General features: G+C 44.7%; 1 protein-coding gene across 4 annotated transcripts in view; it reads right to left on the minus strand.

Annotated features, from left to right (window-relative positions):
* Positions 1–19,794, minus strand: part of ZNF423 (zinc finger protein 423) — a 348,147-nt gene that overhangs the window by 295,552 nt on the left and 32,801 nt on the right. For 3 of the 4 annotated variants that reach the window (XM_068115290.2, XM_068115291.2, XM_068115293.2), the window contains 2 exons: positions 14,958–15,017; positions 14,541–14,708 (listed from right to left, as the gene is read on the minus strand). In XM_068115290.2, the coding sequence (XP_067971391.1) occupies positions 14,541–14,708; positions 14,958–15,017 (228 nt within the window). The remainder of the gene's footprint in view (positions 1–14,540; positions 14,709–14,957; positions 15,018–19,794) is intronic. The other variant, XM_068115292.2, reaches the window with a different exon arrangement.

Raw genomic sequence — 19,794 nt, forward strand, 5'->3', positions numbered from 1 at the left:
AGATAGACCAAGGTGGCGAGACGGCTTATTTTTGCTCTCTTAGCTCTTGAATGTTCGACGATGGCTTTACTCTCTACCAATCGCCTGAGCCTTGCCCATCACCCCATCATGCCTCCACCAATCACGAAAGCCGGGGCATGGCCTCTTCGCCATGCGTCATCGGGGGGTGGAGTCTAATCTCTGTTGGGGAATGTTCGGATGACGTCGGGGTTTCCTTGCCGATCGGCAAATGCTGTTTCTGTCAGCACTGGGGCATTGTGAGCGAATTGAGTCATTTGTTATTTGTTTAGGGGGCTTTTAATTGTAGTAAAGATGGAGGGAAGATCACAGGAGTCAAATTACACACTGGGGAATTAATCTTTAAGCCCTAGAATTAATTAGCACAAAGCCACGCCACTTATGGCGACATGCAAACGCTCTTACCTGGACAGACGGCCTACTTATATACATAGAGATGGGTTCTTCGCTGCATACGGAGCATTCTAATCTACACGATTCTAACTTTCCTACAGTATTCCATGCCTACCCCCACAAATGTAACACAATGGATGTATATTGCATATATGTATGTATGTATGTGTTTATGTAAATATATATGCATATATGGTGTGTGTGTATGTGTGTGTGTGTGTGTGTGTGTGTGTGTGTGCGTATGTGTGTGTGTGTGTATATATATATATATATATATATATATATATATATATATATGTGTGTGTGTGTGTGTGTGTGTGTGTGTGTGTGTGTGTGTGTGTGTGTGTGTGTGTGTGTGTGTGTGTGTGTGTGTGTGTTAATATGATAACACATTAAATCCTATTGCAAGTAAAGTTGGACTAAGTGATGTTGCATTGATGGGTTGACTGACTGCCTGGACGCAACTGAGGTTGTGGATCTACTGATGTACCATCTATTGATGTGGATCCATGATCGAGGTTGTGGATCCGCCGTTTGGAGAGGTCCTGGGCTGAAAGGATTGAAACCTCGAGGAAGAACGGTGCCCAGCTGATGATCCATGCAGTCGGGAAACGAGTCAGTTGCTTACGGGTTAAGGTTCTTGCTTTAGGTGGAGGAACTATGTTTGAGGTTTACAATTTAAATAAAGTTGAATGTGGGATGTTGTGAAATTAACATCATTTACAACAACCCTTTAAATTATTTAAGTTTAGGAACAACCGATACTGTACAATTAATTAAGTGTGTGTGTGTGTGTGTCTGTGTGTGTGTGTGTGTGTGTGTGTGTGTGTGTGTGTGTGTGTGTGTGTGTGTGTGTGTGTGTGTGTGTGTGTGTGTGTGTGTGTGTGTGTGTGTGTGTTGCTAATGTCCGGCTTCCTTCTTGTGACTACGGTGCAGTAATTGGTCTTTATTCAGTGTGCTACAAACATGCAAGACAAAAAGATTTTAGCCAAAATGGCCGATAAAGACTGACCAGCACAGGAGGCCACCTATCATTTAACATGCCTCAACAAATACTACAGGAAATCAGCTGCAGTTCTTCAGATACAATAAGATATGCAGGCCAGGAGTGAAGGGTCAGCAGAAGGAGCCATTCTTGCTGAAGTAATATCATATATAGAAGATCCGAGGGCGGATGATAATGTTCCTATATTTAAACGAACCGACCTCGCAGAGCTTTATAACAAGAGACTTTGCCAGTTCGATGGAACACAGAAGCGTTCATTCAACATGATCATTCAACATGATTCAAAAACAGGATGCTGCTTGCTCCACCAGGGCTTCGTTGTGAAACCAAAGGAAGAGATACACATATCTTGGATTTCAAAATCATGTTGGAGAAACTCTATTTCAAGCATATAAAACAATGGGGACCGTGATGCAGGTCATCTTATGAGGGCAGAGCCCATATTGTTGGAAGAGATATTTCCGACAGGAACTATATCAGATCAATGGACCATTTCCAAAAGAATCTGAGAAAGAGGCGTTTCCTGCTTGTCTCATGCAGTTGGTGAACATGATCATTGATGCACCGAATATCAAACAACAAATTCCACGAAATGGTAAGAGACAAAAACAAGAACAAAAATCCCTCTTGATATATAATTCTGTGAAAAAAATCAAGTGAGCTCCCCACAGCCAGTGAAGCTCCATTTCCAATGTTCTTGTCTTTCCATGTCCGCACCAAAATGAGAAATAGGGATCTGATAGAAAAATGGTACGACCAATCGACCATGGCCTTGACATCAGCTATCATCATGCTATGGAAATATCAACAGCTTGTGGCTAAGGAGTCATCATCACCACCATCATCACCACCACCATCATCACAATCATCATCATCACCATCACAATCACCATCACAATCATCATCATCACCATCATCACCATCATCACCATCATCATCATCACCATCACCATCATCACCATCATCACCATCACAATCATCACAATCACAATCATCATCATCACCATCATCACCATCACCATCACAATCATCACCATCATCACCATCACAATCATCACCATCACAATCATCACCATCATCATCACCATCACCATCATCATCATCACCATCATCACCATCACCACCATTATCACCATCATCACCACCATCATCACCATCATCACCATCATCACCACAATCACCACAATCACCACCATCACCATCATCACCATCCTCACCACCATTATCACCATCATCACCACCATCACCACCATCACCACCATCACCATCATCACCATCATCACCATCATCACCATCCTCACCACCATCACCATCCTCACCACCATCACCATCCTCACCACCATCCTCACCATCATCACCACCATCATCACCATCATCACCACCATCATCACCATCACCACCATCCTCACCACCATCACCACCATCACCATCCTCACCATCATCACCACAATCACCATCACCACCATCACCACCATCACCATCATCACCATCCTCACCACCATTATCACCATCACCATCATCACCATCACCACAATCACCATCACCACCATCACCACCATCACCACCATCACCATCATCACCATCCTCACCACCATTATCACCATCACCATCATCACCATCATCACCATCACCATCATCACCATCATCACCATCCTCACCACCATCATCACCATCCTCACCACCATCATCACCACCATCATCATCATCACCACCACCATCACCAACATCACCATCATTGTTGTTTTACGGCCGTTTCCATGCTTGTATGTGTAAGCCAGAGTAGTTGAAAGAGTAGTTGACAGATACAATGAAGAGCAAGTCGTTTGCCCTTGAAAGGCTAAAATGGGTACAACAACTGGAGGTACGATTAACAACATTGATACCGATTTCAAATCAAGGATAGCTCAGGGAGCATTCCATGGAACAGGCCTATCCATTATCTAGTCAGCAGCCTCCGGAAACCTCAGAGTTGAGAGAAAGAGAACCCTCATCGACACTGAACCAAAACCACCATCAATCATCCCAGGTGCACACCCAGGTGCCTATGCCTTGGTTGCAGCTGTAACTTTAACAAACTCAGAAACAAGAGTACCCAATATGTCAAGTGAGGTAATCCCGAAAGCGACCGAGTGAGAAAAGCTAGAAACAGGATTACGAGTGAATCCATGCGGTTAACTGGTTCATCAGAAAGGTGGACTTAGATGACAAAGAGCTCAGATGCTCGGCAGCTTTTCATGCCTCAGAATTGCCATCCTAGGTACAGGGCCTCCAGAAAGTATTCACACCTCTTGACTTTTTCATAATTTGTTGTTACAGCCTGAATTTAAAATGGATTAAATTGAGATTTTTTTGGTCAATAATCTACATATAATAAATACCACATAATGTCAAAGTGGAATTTTTGTTTTTAGAATTTTTTACAAAATTATTTAAAATGAAATAGAGAAATATCTAATTTACATAAGTATTCAACCCCCTGAGTCAATACTTCGTAGAAACGCCATTGGTGGCGATTACAGCTTCGAGTCTTCTTGGGTTTGTCTGTATCAGCTTTGCACACCTGGATTTGGAAAGTTTCTCCTTTCTTTGTTGCGCATTTGCTCAAGCTCTGTCAAGTGGGATGGGGAGCGTCGGTGAACAGCAATCTTCAAGTCTTTCCACAGATTAGCAATGGAATTCAAGTCTGGGCTTTGGCTGGGCCACTCAAGGACTTTCACGTTTTTGTTCTGAAACCATTCCAGTGTTGCTTTTGCTGTATGCTTGGGGTCATTGTGCTTTTAGAACATAAATCTTTGCCGCAGTCTAACGTGTTTTGCACTCTGAAGCAGGTTCTCCTCAAGGATTTGCCTGTATTTGGCTCCACTCATTGTTCCCTCGATCCTTACAAGTCTCCTTGTCCCTGCTGCTGAAAAGCACCCCCGTAGCATGATGCTGCCACCACCATGCTTCACAGTAGGGATGGTGTTCGATGGGTGATGAGCTGTGCTCGGTTTCCGCCAGCCGTCACGTTTTGAATTCAGGCCAAATAATTCAATTTTCGTCTCATCAGACCACAGAATCTTTTTCCTCATGCTCTGAGATTCTTTCACATGTCTTTTTGTAAACTCCAGGTGTGCTGTCATGTGACTTTTCTCAGGAGTAGCTTCATCTGGCCACTCCCCCATAAAGCCTAGATTTGTGAAGTGCTACAGAGACTGTTGTCCTTCAGGCAGGTTCTCCCATCTCAGCCAAGGAACTCTGTAGTTCTGTCAGTGTGGTCATTGGGTTCTTGGTCACCTCTCTGATCAAGGTCTCTCTTGCCCGGTTGCTCAGTTTGGTTGGATGGCCAACTCTAGGAAGAGTCTGGATAATTCCATATTCTTTTCATTTTCTAATGATGGAGCTCACTAATAATGATGGAGCTCACTAATTTCATAATAATGATCCAGCTCTTGAGAATTTTCAATAATCTAGAAATTGTTTTATTCCCTTCCGCAGATATTTGCCTCCTCACAATTCTATCTTGGAGTTCTATGGACAGTTCCTTGGACTTCATGGTAGAGTTTCTGCTCTGACATGCACTGGCAACTGTGGGAACTTATGGAGAAAGGTGTGTTTTATAAATCATGTCCAATCAATTGAATTTGCCACAGGTGGACTCCAATCAAGTAGTAGAGACATCTCACAGATGTTCAAAGGAAATTGGATGCACCTGAGCTAAATTTGGGGTGTCCTAGCAAAGGGGTTGAATACTTATTGCCTCGAGACATTTCAGATTTTCATTACTTTGTAAAAAAACAATTCCACTTTCACATTATGGGGTATTATATGTAGATTATTGACAAAATATCTCAATTTAAACCATTTAAAATTGATTCTGGAACAACAAAATGTGGAAAAGTCAAGGGGTGTGAATACTTTCTGAAGACAGCGTACACGAAGTGGCCATTGCTGTTTGATGCCACTTTTTAATGAAAATACCCACTCGGTAGCAATGATCTTACATGCGTTAAGAAGTGCAACTGAGTAGCTCAACTCCGATCAAACTCCTTGGGCGGGAGACCAACCGCTTTATGCTATCGTGAAGCAATGCCGGTGGCAGTGGCACAATGATGATGGAATATGAATGAATGAATATGAATTGAATGATCGTTTTAAGGCCATTTTTCCCCGCTAGAGCGGTGGTTAGCCTTGCGGGCCCAATGACAATCATGGTTCCCTGTTTGAGGCAATGTTTTTATGGCCGGATGCCCTTCCTGACGCCAACCCTTGGTCACGCTCTTACGATGCGCAAGGATATGGTGTACCTATTCTAAGCCGGGGTACACACCGGGATCATTCATCCCAGCAAGCTGGTACTCAATTTGCCGACCTCGGAAGGATGACAGGCTGAGTCAACCCCCCTGACGTTAATTCAGCGATCGACCGGGATTTGAACCCAGGATCAAGCCGGCACCCTAACCGCTAAGCCAACACCAGGGGTAAAGCGAAGCGAAGCGATGGAGAAGCGAAGTATTTCATGTTACTTGTGGGTTACACTTGGAGATGTCAGTCATGAGGATGTTGCGTCAATGGGTAGAGGGGCTCTGTGTGGCACAGTCTGCTGTCCCAATCTGGAGTAACGAGCCATGGAAGAGCTGACAATGCTGTGGTGCTGTGAAAGGTGGTAATGTCACCTGGGCAAGGTATATGCACCAAGTTACAGCAGCCTCACTCCATATTTTATAGCAATGGGAATATGATGCATACACTGTTTAAAACAAGCAAGTATCCATTATTCTCATCAATTTATACCTTAGATTCCTTAGCCACAATCTATAAGCGAAGTAAATACTGGAATGGAAGGATTCTACCCATAAACTATTTCAATTGTCATCTCAAAAATTTATTCCTTATCTAATAAAATAAGATTTTCATGAATGATTGGTTTTTATTTGCTTTAAACAGAAAAAATGGTTGCCATGGTTACTGATCAATTTGACATGCTTACATGGGCCAGACGCAATGATTCCGGATCATATATGAAAGAGCAAAGTTCAAAGTAGTTGTAAAAGGGCATTTTTGTCCTCAAAAGTGCACAATTCTTCCCCAAAATGGAATACACGGCCTAGACTATTCAGATCATTGTCACCGCATTCAACTGGACATGGCTGAAGAAGCTTCAGACTGTGGAGCAAACGTCTTCTTCGGTGAATATTTTAACCTCCTTAATGCTGAACAGGTAGCTATCTTTAACATAATCAGAGAGAATATTGACAGTTGAGAAGGACGCATCTTCAAGGCGCTATCATCCTGGATCCTGGATGCACCTGGTAGCACCGGCAAGACTTTCCTCCTCAATATAATTTTAACATCTGTCCAGATGAAAAACCGCATTGTGGTCGCCACGGCTTCTTATAGAATTGCTCCTTTCCTTTTGCGACTCGGCCACACTGTCCATTCACGCTTCAAGCTACCCATCCCACCGGAACATACTTCAATCTGCAACTTGACGCCGCGAGACAAAACCGGGCCACTTCGCAAGGCTGCGGTCCCTCTGGTGTGGGACGAGGCGCCCATGAGCCATCGTCCTCTTTTTGAAGTCCTCGATCGTTCGCTCAATGGCCTAATGAAGAATGATTTACCATTTGGCAGAAAGCTACTCATCTTTGGGAGTAATTTCCATCAAATCCTTCCGGTTCACCGAGGGCAGCGGCCTAACATTGCGGGCACCTGTCTCAACAAGTCTCCATTGCGGAGATCACAACCATACCAACACGCATGTCCTCAACCTTCCGGAACTATGGAGATGAGGACATCCGCCAGAGACAACAGGAATATGCCAACAGAAAAAGGAAAGAATATGAATATGCTCCTGCAGACGGGAGAGAGTTGCTTGCCCAATGTCGTCGGAACTCACTACTCCAAAGTCATGCAATTGTGTCTCGAACATTGCATCAACTCCAAGGAAGAACTGATCACGCACATCTACTCTGACCGAGAGGAGCTGGAAAATCTTACAAACCGTCACTGTCTGTCCACACATACAATCCGCACAACCAAAAACACTGATGTCGACCACCTCAACAACCTCATCGTGGATCGTCTGCCCAGGATAGCCACCTTAACATCAATCAGCAAATGCAGACACAAGGGACAGCCAGCTTAAGATTGATCAACTAATGCTGTCACAAAAGACAGCCAGCTTAACATCAATCAACTAATGCAGACACAAGGGACAGCCAGCTTAACATTGATCAAATAATGCAGACAGAAGGGACAGCCAGCTTAACATCGATCAACGAATGCAGACCCAAGGGACAGCCAGCTTAACATTGATCAACTAATGCTGACACAAAGGACAGCCAGCTTAACGTCAATCAACCAATGCAGACAGAAGGGACAGCCAGCTTAACATTGATCAACTAATGCTGACACAAAGGACAGCCAGCTTTACATCAATCAACTGAGGCAGACACAAGGGACAGCCAGATTAACATCGATCAACGAATGCAGACACAGGAGACAGCCAGCTTAACATCCATCAACGAATGCAGACACAAGGGACAGCCAGCTTAACATCCATCAACTAATGCAGACACAAGGGACAGCCAGCTTAACGTCGATCAACTAATGCAGACAGAAGGGACAGCCAGCTTAACGTCGATCAACTAATGCAGACAGAAGGGACATCCAGCTTAACATCGATCAAATAATGCAGACAAAAGGGACAGCTAACTGAACGTCGATCAACTAATGCAGACAGAAAGGACAGCCAGCTTAACGTCGATCAAATAATGCAGACAGTAGGGACAGCCAGCTTAACGTCGATCAATGAATGCAGACACAAGGGACAGACAGCTTAACATCAATCAACCAATACAGACAGAAGGGACAGCCAGCTTAACGTCAATCAATGAATGCAGACACAAGGGACACACAGCTTAACATCAATCAACTAATGCAGACAGAAGGGACAGCCAGCTTAACGTCGATCATTGAATGCAGACACAAGAGACAGCCAGCTTAACATCGATCAACTATTGCAGACAGAAGGGACAGCCAGCTTAACATCGATCAACTAATGCAGACAGAAGGGACAGTCAGCTTAACGTCGATCAATGAATGCAGACACAAGGGACAGCCAGCTTAACATCAATCAACTAATGCAGACAGAAGGGACAGCCAGCTTAACATCGATCATTGAATGCAGACACCGGGACAGCCAGCTTAACATCGATCAACTATTGCAGACAGAAGGGACAGCCAGCTTAACATCGATTAACGATTGCAGATAGAAGGGACAGCCAGCTCAACGTCAATCAACTAATGCACACACAAGGGACAGCCAGCTTAACGTCGATCAACGAATGCAGACACAAGGGACAGCCACCTTAACATCGATCAACTAATGCAGACAGAAGGGACAGCTAGATTAACATCGATCAACGAATGCAGACAGAAGGGACAGCCAGATTAACAAAGATCAACTAATACAGACAGAAGGGACAGCCAGCTTAACATCGATCAACGAATGCAGACACAAGGGACAGCCAGCTCAACGTCGAACAAATTAATGCAGACAGAAGGGACAGCCAGCTTAACATCGATCAATGAATGCAGACACAAGGGACAGCCAGCTTAACATCGATCAACTATTGCAGACAGAAGGGACAGCCAGCTTAACATCGATCAACTATTGCAGAAAGAAGGGACAGCCAGCCTAACATCGATCAACTAATGCAGACAGAAGGGACAGCCAGCTTAACGTCGATCAACTAATGCAGGCAGAGGGGACAGCCAGCTTAACATCGATCAACTAATGCAGACAGAAGGGACAGCCAGCTTAACCTTGACCAACTAATGCAGACAGAAGGGACAGCCAACTTAACATCGATCAACTAATGCAGACAGAAGGGACAGCCAGCTTAACATTGATCAACTAATGCAGATAGAAGGGACAGCCAGCTTAACATCGATCAACTAATGCAGACAGAAGGGACAGCCAGCTTAACAATCGATCAATGAATGCAGACACAAGGGACAGCCAGCTTAACATCGATCAACAATTGCAGACAGAAGGGACAACCAGCTTAACATCGATCAACTAATGCAGATAGAAGGGACAGCCAGCTTAATGTCAATCAACTATTGCAGACAGGAGGGACAGCCAGCTTAACATCGATCAACTAATGCAGACAGAAGGGACAGTCAGCTTAACATCAATCAACTAATGCAGACAGAAGGGACAGCCAGATCACCTTACCTACCTACATACCTTAACCGAAAGGGCTTCCCATAAAACGTTTTTATCTCTGGTATACGTTTGGGATTAATACATTTCTCAACATTAATTAAAAAGGATAAAACTTTCCATCAAATTTCTTTGTCAACACAGTAAAATATTACACATTTATATATTTGCCGTGCAAGCGTGAATGTGGCCCACGGGGGTCGATGTGTGGGGAATGGGGAGGGGACAAATGCGCACCTCCCCTCCCCACACACACACCCACAGGCCATACACACACACACATCCACACAAACACACACCCACCCACACACACCCACCCACAGGCCACACACACCCACAGGCCACACACACCCACAGGCCACACACACCCACAGGCCACACACACCCACAGGTGACACACACACACACAGGCCACACACACACAGGCCACACACACACAGGCCACACACACACAGGCCACACACACACAGGCCACACACACACAGGCCACACACACACATTCACAGCACATGGCATGCATGCTTCGAGTACCGTCGGGGTATTTCAGTGGGTGTTTGACCAATTAAAAGTTAGCAGAGGTCGCACAACCCCCAACATTCCATGAAAAGCGAAAACAGAATTCAAATCCGAGCTGAAACAAACCCATACGGCCAGCTTGCACGAGCTTGCACGAATCGGCCAGCCTGCACGAATCGGCCTGCATGGATCGGCCTGCACGAATGAGCCTGCATGAGCCTGCACGAATTGGCCAGCCTGCACGAATGAGCCTGCACAAATCGGCCTGCACTAATCATCCTGCACGAATCGTCCTGCACGGATCGGCCTGCACGAATCAGCCCGCACGAATCAGCCTGCAGGAATTGCGCCAAGTGAAAAATGAAAACAAAGACCCACTCGCGCCTGCGGTAATGTATCCAATTTGCACCTGGTTTTGGTGGTCAGGTGTTAACACCCCTGAGAACCCAACACCCAAATCCGAAAACCGAATTCAAATCCAAGGTGAAACAAGCTTGTACGGCCAGCCTGCACGAATCGCGCCAAGTGCACCATAAATTAAAACAGTTTCTCCCGTCGCGAGGCCAAAATGTATCGGATTTTCATCGCGGGGCCAGAATGTATCGTCGCGGGGTCAAATAAAGTTTATCACTCGATGCATAGATCCTGGGTCCTGGGATCCTAGGATCCTGGGTTCGAATCCCGATCGATCGCTGAATTAATGCCAGGGGGGTTGACTCAGCCTGTCATCCTTCCGAGGTCGGAAAATTGAGTACCAGCTTGCTGGGATGAATGATCCCGGTGTGTACCCCTGTTTAGAATAGGTACACCGTATCCCTGCGCATCGTAAAAGCGTGACCAAGGGTTGGCGTCAGGAAGGGCATCTGGCCATAAAAACATTGCCTCAAACAGGGAACCATGATTGTCATTGGGGCCCGCAAGGCTAACCCCCACTCCAGCGGGGAAAATGGCCTTAAAAACGATCATTCATTCATTCATTCACTCGATGCATAGATCCCCTATTTCTCTTCAAAAGTGAAATCAGAATGAAAATCAGAGCTACAATAAAACCGTGAGTCCGCCTCGTGTCCCGGTCTTCATCAGCTTACATGCAAATTCCCTATGAAAAACGCAATTGGCTGTAACTTTGCCAAATATTATCTCAATTTCACCAAATTTGTTTTGGTTGAGTTTTGAGACACTCTAGCGACTACCAAATATGGAAACAGAATTACAATTCGAGTTAAAATGGGCCCGTGAGGTGTCTCAATGTGCCAAGCCTGCACGTAATGCACCGTGCTGAATAAGTAATTACCTACGCGCTGCGTCATCATGGCTGTGCGTACTATGTCACCCCGCCTAGGCTAGGCAAGGCCTCAGCTAGCCCGGAGCCTCTATCCTACCGCATGAACCCAAAACAAGGCGATTTTATTGGAATTTATCAAACTAGGGCATGCCCGTACTATATCTATATCTAAAATTATATCCCCCCCTCTATTTACATGAAATGGTTTGGTCCATGAAATGTTTTGGTCCATTCGCAACGCCAAAGCGAACGGCGAACGCTTTACATGAAATGGTTTGGTGCATGAAATGTTTTGGTTCATTCGCAACGCCAAAGCGAACGGCGAACGGCTTGCGAGTACAGTGACAATCCCCCCGGGGTTTTAATTAGTTTTAAAACATCGTTTAACGCCAACATAGCGCCAACATAGTTTGCAAACGTGAAATAAATGAATACGCTCTCAAATGTGCCATCCGAGGCAGAGTGTGTCCGCCACGTTCGGCACACGCGATAGCTCGCTGCTCTCTGATTGGTTGAATCGTTTTTTGGACATAGCTCGGTAAGTAATTGTCCGATTGTCCAAAACCTTGAAAAGGCACATCCTCGGGTCCCCAGCAATATACCTGGCAAGTTTAAAGTATATCGGACCCGTGGTTGTCGAGAAACAGCGGTCACAGACAAACGTACAAACAAACAAACACACAGAGATTACTGGAATTATAGATAGATTTCACAAGATTTTGATGCAGTCAAGTCTGGCGCTGTATAAACGATGACATAAAATGCCAACAGATGTCAGATTCAAGCTAACGTGACCTCAGGAGGACATTCAGAGCACTAAACTCGCCTTTGACCCGCAGCAGCCGCCACACTTGCTTCCCCAAGCATGCTACAAACATGGTGATACCTTGAAAAAATTCACAACAGCTCTACAGTGACTTATATGACATGAGTAAAGTGCTCCTACAACTGTCATGATGCATAGTACACCGCATGGTTAGAGTACCGTTGGGGTATATCAGTGGATATTTGTCCGATTTTGTCCAGGTAAAGTTTACCACTAGAGCTGCACAGAGTCCCACTTTTCACTAAAAGTGGAAGCATTGGAGCTAAGATTGGAGCTAAGATAAATCTGTGAGGCCGCCTAGTGTCCCGGTCCCGATAAGCTTACTTGGGGGTTCTCCATATAAAATGCGATAGTGTCATATTTTCGTCAAAATAGTTGGAATTTTGCCAAATTTGTTTTGGTCGAGTGTAAGTATCCCCAAGGGACTACCAAATCTGAAATAATAATTTAATTTGAGATTGAAATGAGTCAGTGAGGTTGATCCGTGCGCAGCCTGCACGTCGTGTACAGTGAAAATGAATGAATGAATGAATGATCGTTTTAAGGCCATTTTCCCCGCTAGAGCGGGGGTTAGCCTTGCGGGCCCCATGACAATCATGGTTCCCTGTTTTGAGGAAATGTTTTTTTTATGGCCGGATGCCCTTCCTGGCGCCAACCCTCAGTCGCCTCTTACGATGCGCAGGGATACGGTGTACCTATTCTAAATTGGGGTACACACCGGGATCATTCATCCCAGCAAGCTGGTACTCAATTTGCCAACCTCGGAAGGATGACAGGCTGAATCAACCCCCCTGGCGTTAATTCAGCGATCGACCGGGATTTGAACCCAGGATCCTAGGATCCCAAGCCGGCACCCTAACCGCTAAGCCAACACCAGGCTAGCAACACCTCACACCACCAACACCAGTACAGTGTGTTAATTAATTAATTCCCCACTCTCTATCTGAGGTAACTCGACCAAAATGTATCCGATTTGCACCGGGTTTGTGGTGATCAGGTGTTAACACCGCCAAGCCACTACCAAATCCGAAAACCGAATTCAAATCCGTGCTGAAACAATCCCGTACGGCCACAGCCTGCACAAATCACACCAAGTGAAAAGTAAGGCACAGCCCTCGGCAAAAGCACGATTTCTTTATTCGACGATAACTTAAAAACTACAAATCCCACAAACTTCCAATTACCTTCTTCTTCAGGATGTGTTTTTATCTTTTGAAATCACCAAGAGTATGTATGCAAGGCGAAAACACAGGAAACCAATCAATTACATACCGGTACCCTGAGAAAAAAAAGGGTTGTGTTTCTTCTTCTTCCAACAATAACTTCTAGCTTCCAGACCGTACAACCAATCATGTTGAAATTTTAAACACTTATTCCCCCTTTATGAGAGATACATTACATCAAGCAACTCACCCCCACGTAAACAACACGTAATTCAAAACAGCTCACCACCACATAAACAACACGTAATTCAAAACACCTCACCACAATATACACCTCATGTTATCAAAAACACCTCATCACCACATACACCTCATGTCATCAATAACACCTCACCACCATATACACCTCACATTATCAAAAACACCTCACCACCACATACACCTCACATTATCAAAAACACCTCACACCACATACACCTCACATTATCAATAACACCTCACCATCACATACACCTCACATTATCAATAACACCTCACCACCACATACACCTCACATTATCAATAAAACCTCACCACCACATACACCTCACATTATCAAAAACACCTCACACCACATACACCTCACGTTATCAAAAACACCTCATCACACGTCGCTGCAGAGGCACGGGCTTGTTTTACCTGAGGATAATGATCTGACTGAACTTGAGTTGCTGTGTTGTCATGATTTACACCAATCATCGTATAAACAATTATTTTGTACAAATATATTTGTAATATATGTGACATTACATTTTTATAAACAATTTAAGTTGAAAGATTTAAGTTGATTTAAGTTGGGAGTTTCTAATAAAAATAACCCCCGTGGACACACACAGGAGAGGTAGGTGCATACCGGAAGTTTTGTACAATTTCACAAAAGTTTGAGGGAGTAGTTCAGTAACAAACACCTCAACACAGGACAGACCCTGCATATATGTATATATGTATATATGATCAAAAGGTAAACACAAAATAGAGTAATGTCATTTAAGAAGATTAATTGTCATCAAAAGAAAGAGAAAGTATGTCTGTGTGACAACACTGGACCAAGGTATCCACTTTCATTCCTCAACAACTCTCACCTTCAGGACATTGGTGCTCTCGATGATCGGCGAGTGAGGAAAGAGACTCAAAATCGCGACCACAGGCATCGCAGGTAAGCAGCGACTCTTCCTCAGGTTCCTCCTCATCTTGACTCGAGCTCCTTCCATCATCGGCCTCCACCGCTTGCTGCTCTACCGATTCCAGGCCTGTGGAAAAAGCAAGGTCAGCAGACAGGTAGAACAATGGATTCAATCAACAGGACCTTGATGGAGGGATGGTAACCGCTGTGGGAACTGAGAGAACCTACGTTTCGGCCATTAATCCTTCATCAGATCAAAACATGGTTAACTGCCGAAACGTGAGCTTCTCCTCGATCGTCATGGCGGGAACATACATAACATACATAACATGTCTCCATCAACAATGTATAAATATGATGAAATGGCAGACTCTACCCAGGGTTGTATCTTCTGGATTCCATGACGATTCCATCTCATCATGATCTTTATCCTCCACTGCAATAATAGGGAACAGGTGGAAACATGGTAAATGCACACAGACAGTGAGTACACACAGGAGGGGAGTGAAAACATGGTAAACATGTGGTGAATGCACATAGGTTTTGAGGGGGCAGTGTACAGAAAGGGGGGGGGGGGGGGGTCCATGTTAGGGCAGTGTACACAAAGGGGGGGAGGGCATGTGAGCAGTGTACACAAAGGGGGGGGGGCATGTTAAAGCAGTGCACACAAAGGGGGGGGCATGTTAGAGTAGTGTACACAGAGCAGGGGGGCGTGTGAGAGCAGTGTACACAAAGGGGGGGGGCGTGTGAGCAGTGTACACAAAAGGGGGGCGTGTGAGCAGTGCACACAAAAGGGGCGGCATGTGAGAACACTGCACACAAAGGGGGGGGGCGTGTGAGAGCAGTGTACACAAAGGGTGGGGGGAGTGTGAGAGCAGTGTACACAAAGGGTGGGAGGCGTGTGAGAGCAGTGTACACAAAGTGGGGGGGGGGCGTGTGAGAACAGTGTACACAAAGGGGGGGGCATGTGATAGCAGTGTACACAAAGGGGGTGGGGTGTGTGAGAGCAGTGTACACAAAGGGGGAGCAGGGTGTGTGAGAGCAGTGTACACAAAAGGGGGGGACGTGTGAGAGCATTGAACACAAAGGGAGGCATGTGAGAGCAGTGTACACAAAGGGGGGGGGGTGTTTGAGAGCAGTGCACACAAAAGGGGGGCGTGTGAGAGCAGTGTACACAAGGGGGGCGTGTGAGATCCGTTTCCACAAATGGGGGGCATTTGAGAGCAGTGTACACAAAAGGGGGGTGTTTGAGAGAAGTGTACAGAAATGGGGGGGGGGGAGTGTTTGAGAGCAGTGTACACAAAGGGGGGCGGTACGGGTGTGAGTGCATTGTATGCATGGGAAGGTGGGTGAGAGAAGTGTACGCGAAGGGGAAAGGGAAGGGGATGGGGGGGCGTGACAACAAGCTGGTGAGAAATGAAGAAAGTTGTAAGAGGTGGTCAGTGAGGGACAGGGATTCAACCTGAGCAGCATTTTACACGGTGAGCATTGAATAACCTTGTGACCTCAGCATGGAGCGTTAAGATAATTAATGAACGAATGAAATAAAATGGTACTTCAATATCAGGTACTGTGAGTGAATCAGGTGGCTCGGTGCACATACACGGTGGAGTGTAATGCACAGTTGAGTGTGAAGTGTGACACACGATGGAGTGCAATGTATGGTGGAGTGTGGAATGGAACGAACGGTGGAGTGTGGAGTGGAACACATGGGGGAGTGTGGAGTGGAACTCATGGTGGAGTTGAATGCACGGTAGTGTGGAGTAGAATGTATGGTGGAGTGGAACGCACAGTGGTGTGTGTGGTGGAATACACAGTGGAGTGGAATGCATGGTAGAGTGGAACGCATGGTGGAGTGGAACGCATGGTGGAGTGGAACGCATGGTGGAGTGGAACGCATGGTGGAGTAGAATGCATGGTGGAGTGGAACACAGGGTGGAGTGGAATGCACAGTGGAGTGTGGAACGCACAGTGGAGTGGAACGCACAGTGGAGTGTGGAACGCACAGTAGAGTGGAATGCACACTGGCGTGGAACACACACTGGAGTGGAACACACACTGGAGTGGAACACACACTGGAGTGGAACACACACTGGAGTGGAACACACACTGGAGTGGAACACACACTGGAGTGGAACACACACTGGAGTGGAACACACACTGGAGTAACGCACAGTGGAGTGTGTGGTGGAATACACAGTGGAGTGGAATGCATGGAAGAGTGGAACGCAGGGTGGAGTGGAACGCATGGTGGAGTGGAACACATGGTGGAGTTGAATGCATGGTAGTGTGGAGTGGAATGCATGGTAGAGTGGAACGCATGGTGGAGTGGAACGCATGGTGGAGTGGAACGCATGGTGGAGTGGAACGCATGGTGGAGTAGAATGCATGGTGGAGTGGAACACAGGGTGGAGTGGAATGCACAGTGGAGTGTGGAACGCACAGTGGAGTGGAACGCACAGTGGAGTGTGGAACGCACAGTAGAGTGGAATGCACACTGGCGTGGAACACACACTGGAGTGGAACACACACTGGAGTGGAACACACACTGGAGTGGAACACACACTGGAGTAACGCACAGTGGAGTGTGTGGTGGAATACACAGTGGAGTGGAATGCATGGAAGAGTGGAACGCAGGGTGGAGTGGAATGCATGGTGGAGTGGAACACATGGTGGAGTGGAACACATGGTGGAGTGGAACGCATGGTGGAGTAGAATGCATGGTGGAGTAGAATGCATGGTGGAGTGGAACACAGGGTGGAGTAGAATGCACAGTGGAGTGGAACGCACACTGGAGTGTGTGGTGGAATACACAGTGGAGTGGAATGCATTGTGGAATGGAACACAGGGTGGAGTGGAATGCATGGTGGAGTATGGAGTGGAACGCACAGTGGAGTGTAGAGTGGAATGCATGGTGGAGTGTAGAGTGGAATGCATGGTGGAGTGTCGAGTGCAATGCATGGTGGAGTGTAGAGTGCAATGCACGGTGGTGTGGAACGCAGTGTGAAGTGAAACACATGGTGGAGTGGAACGCATGGTGGAGTAGAATGCATGGTGGAGTAGAACGCATGGCGGAGTGGAACACAGGGTGGAGTGGAACACACAGTGGAGTGGAACACACAGTGGAGTGGAACACACACTGGAGTGTGTGGTGCAATACACAGTGGAGTGGAATGCATTGTGGAGTGTAGAGTAGAATGCACAGTGGAGTGTAGAGTAGAATGCACAGTGGAGTGTAGAGTAGAATGCACAGTGGAGTGTAGAGTAGAATGCACAGTGGAGTGTGGAGTAGAATACACAGTGGAGTGGAATGCATTGTGGAGTGGAACACAGGGTGGTGTGGAACGCACAGTGGAGTGTAGAGTAGAATGCACAGTGGAGTGTAGAGTGGAATGCATGGTGGAGTGTAGAGTGCAATGCACGGTGGAGTTCTCTGGTAACTAGACACACCATCATGTGTGATCGATGAAAAACAAAAGGCTCACATTAAACTTTGCCTCGTTTTCCAAGCGCACAGCAGGGTCTGTGCATCGATAGAGTCCGAGCACAAAGTTAACAAGGCCTGTTGAACTATTCGGTGGGAATAAATGCATAGCTTAAATAAAAAAGGAAAATAAAGTGATTGCACTGTTTTGAACTAATTTATGTCAACAACTTGTTTATGTTGGAGAAAAGACAAAAACGAAGGGTAAACCTTCAGATAAAACATTTGTTCATTCAAATAAAAAGGATGTTAAGATGGGGAGCAAGGTAACAAGTAAGTGGAGGGATTACATGAAAGAAAAAGAAATCATATTAAGGGTGAGTAAAATACATTATATGATGGGTGAGTAAAATAAAATATATGAAGGGCGAGTAAAAACCGATATATGATGGGTGAGTAAAAACCAATATATGAAAGGTGAGTAAAATACATTATATGAAGGGTGAGTAAAAAACAATATATGATGGGTGAGTAAAATAAAATATATGAAGGGCGAGTAAAAACCGATATATGATGGGTGAGTAAAAACCAATATATGAAAGGTGAGTAAAAACAGATATTTGAAAGATGAGTAAAAAACAAAATATGAAAGGTGAGTAAAAACAGATATTTGAAAGATGAGTAAAAAACAAAATATGAAAGGTGAGTAAAAACAGATATTTGAAAGGTGAGTAAAAAACAAAATATGAAAGGTGAGTAAAAAACGATATATGAAAGGTGAGTAAAAACCGATATATGAAAGGTGAGTAAAAACCAATATATGAAAGGTGAGTAAAAACAGATATTTGAAAGATGAGTAAAAAACAAAATATGAAAGGTGAGTAAAAACAGATATTTGAAAGATGAGTAAAAAACAAAATATGAAAGGTGAGTAAAAACAGATATTTGAAAGGTGAGTAAAAACCAATATATGAAAGGTGAGTAAAAACAGATATTTGAAAGATGAGTAAAAAACAAAATATGAAAGGTGAGTAAAAAACGATATATGAAAGGTGAGTAAAAACCGATATATGAAAGGTGAGTAAAAACCAATATATGAAAGGTGAGTAAAAACAGATATTTGAAAGATGAGTAAAAAACAAAATATGAAAGGTGGGTAAAAACCGATATATGAAAGATGAGTAAAAAACAAAATATGAAAGGTGAGTAAAAAACGATATATGAAAGGTGAGTAAAAACCGATATATGAAAGGTGAGTAAAAACCAATATATGAAAGGTGAGTAAAAACAGATATTTGAAAGATGAGTAAAAAACAAAATATGAAAGGTGGGTAAAAACCGATATATGAAAGGTGAGTAAAAACCAATATATGAAAGGTGAGTAAAAACAGATATTTGAAAGATGAGTAAAAAACAAAATATGAAAGGTGAGTAAAAAACGATATATGAAAGGTGAGTAAAAACTGACATATAAAAAGCAAGTAAAAACCGATATATGATTGGTGAGTAAAAAGCGATATATGATGGGTGAGTAAAAAACGACATATGATGGGTGAGTAAAAAACCGAGATATGATGAGCGAGTAAAAACCGATATATGATTGGTGAGTAAAAAGCGATATATGATGGGTGAGTAAAAAACGACATATGATGGGTGAGTAAAAACCGAGATATGATGAGCGAGTAAAAACCGATACATGATGGATGAGTATAAACCGATATATGATTGGTGAGTAAAAACCGATATATGATGGGTGAGTAAAAACCGATATATGATGGGTGAGTAAAAA

The sequence above is a fragment of the Myxine glutinosa genome, chromosome 5 (assembly GCF_964187855.1).
Source record: "Myxine glutinosa chromosome 5, kmMyxGlut1.1, whole genome shotgun sequence".
NCBI lineage: Eukaryota > Metazoa > Chordata > Myxini > Myxiniformes > Myxinidae > Myxine > Myxine glutinosa.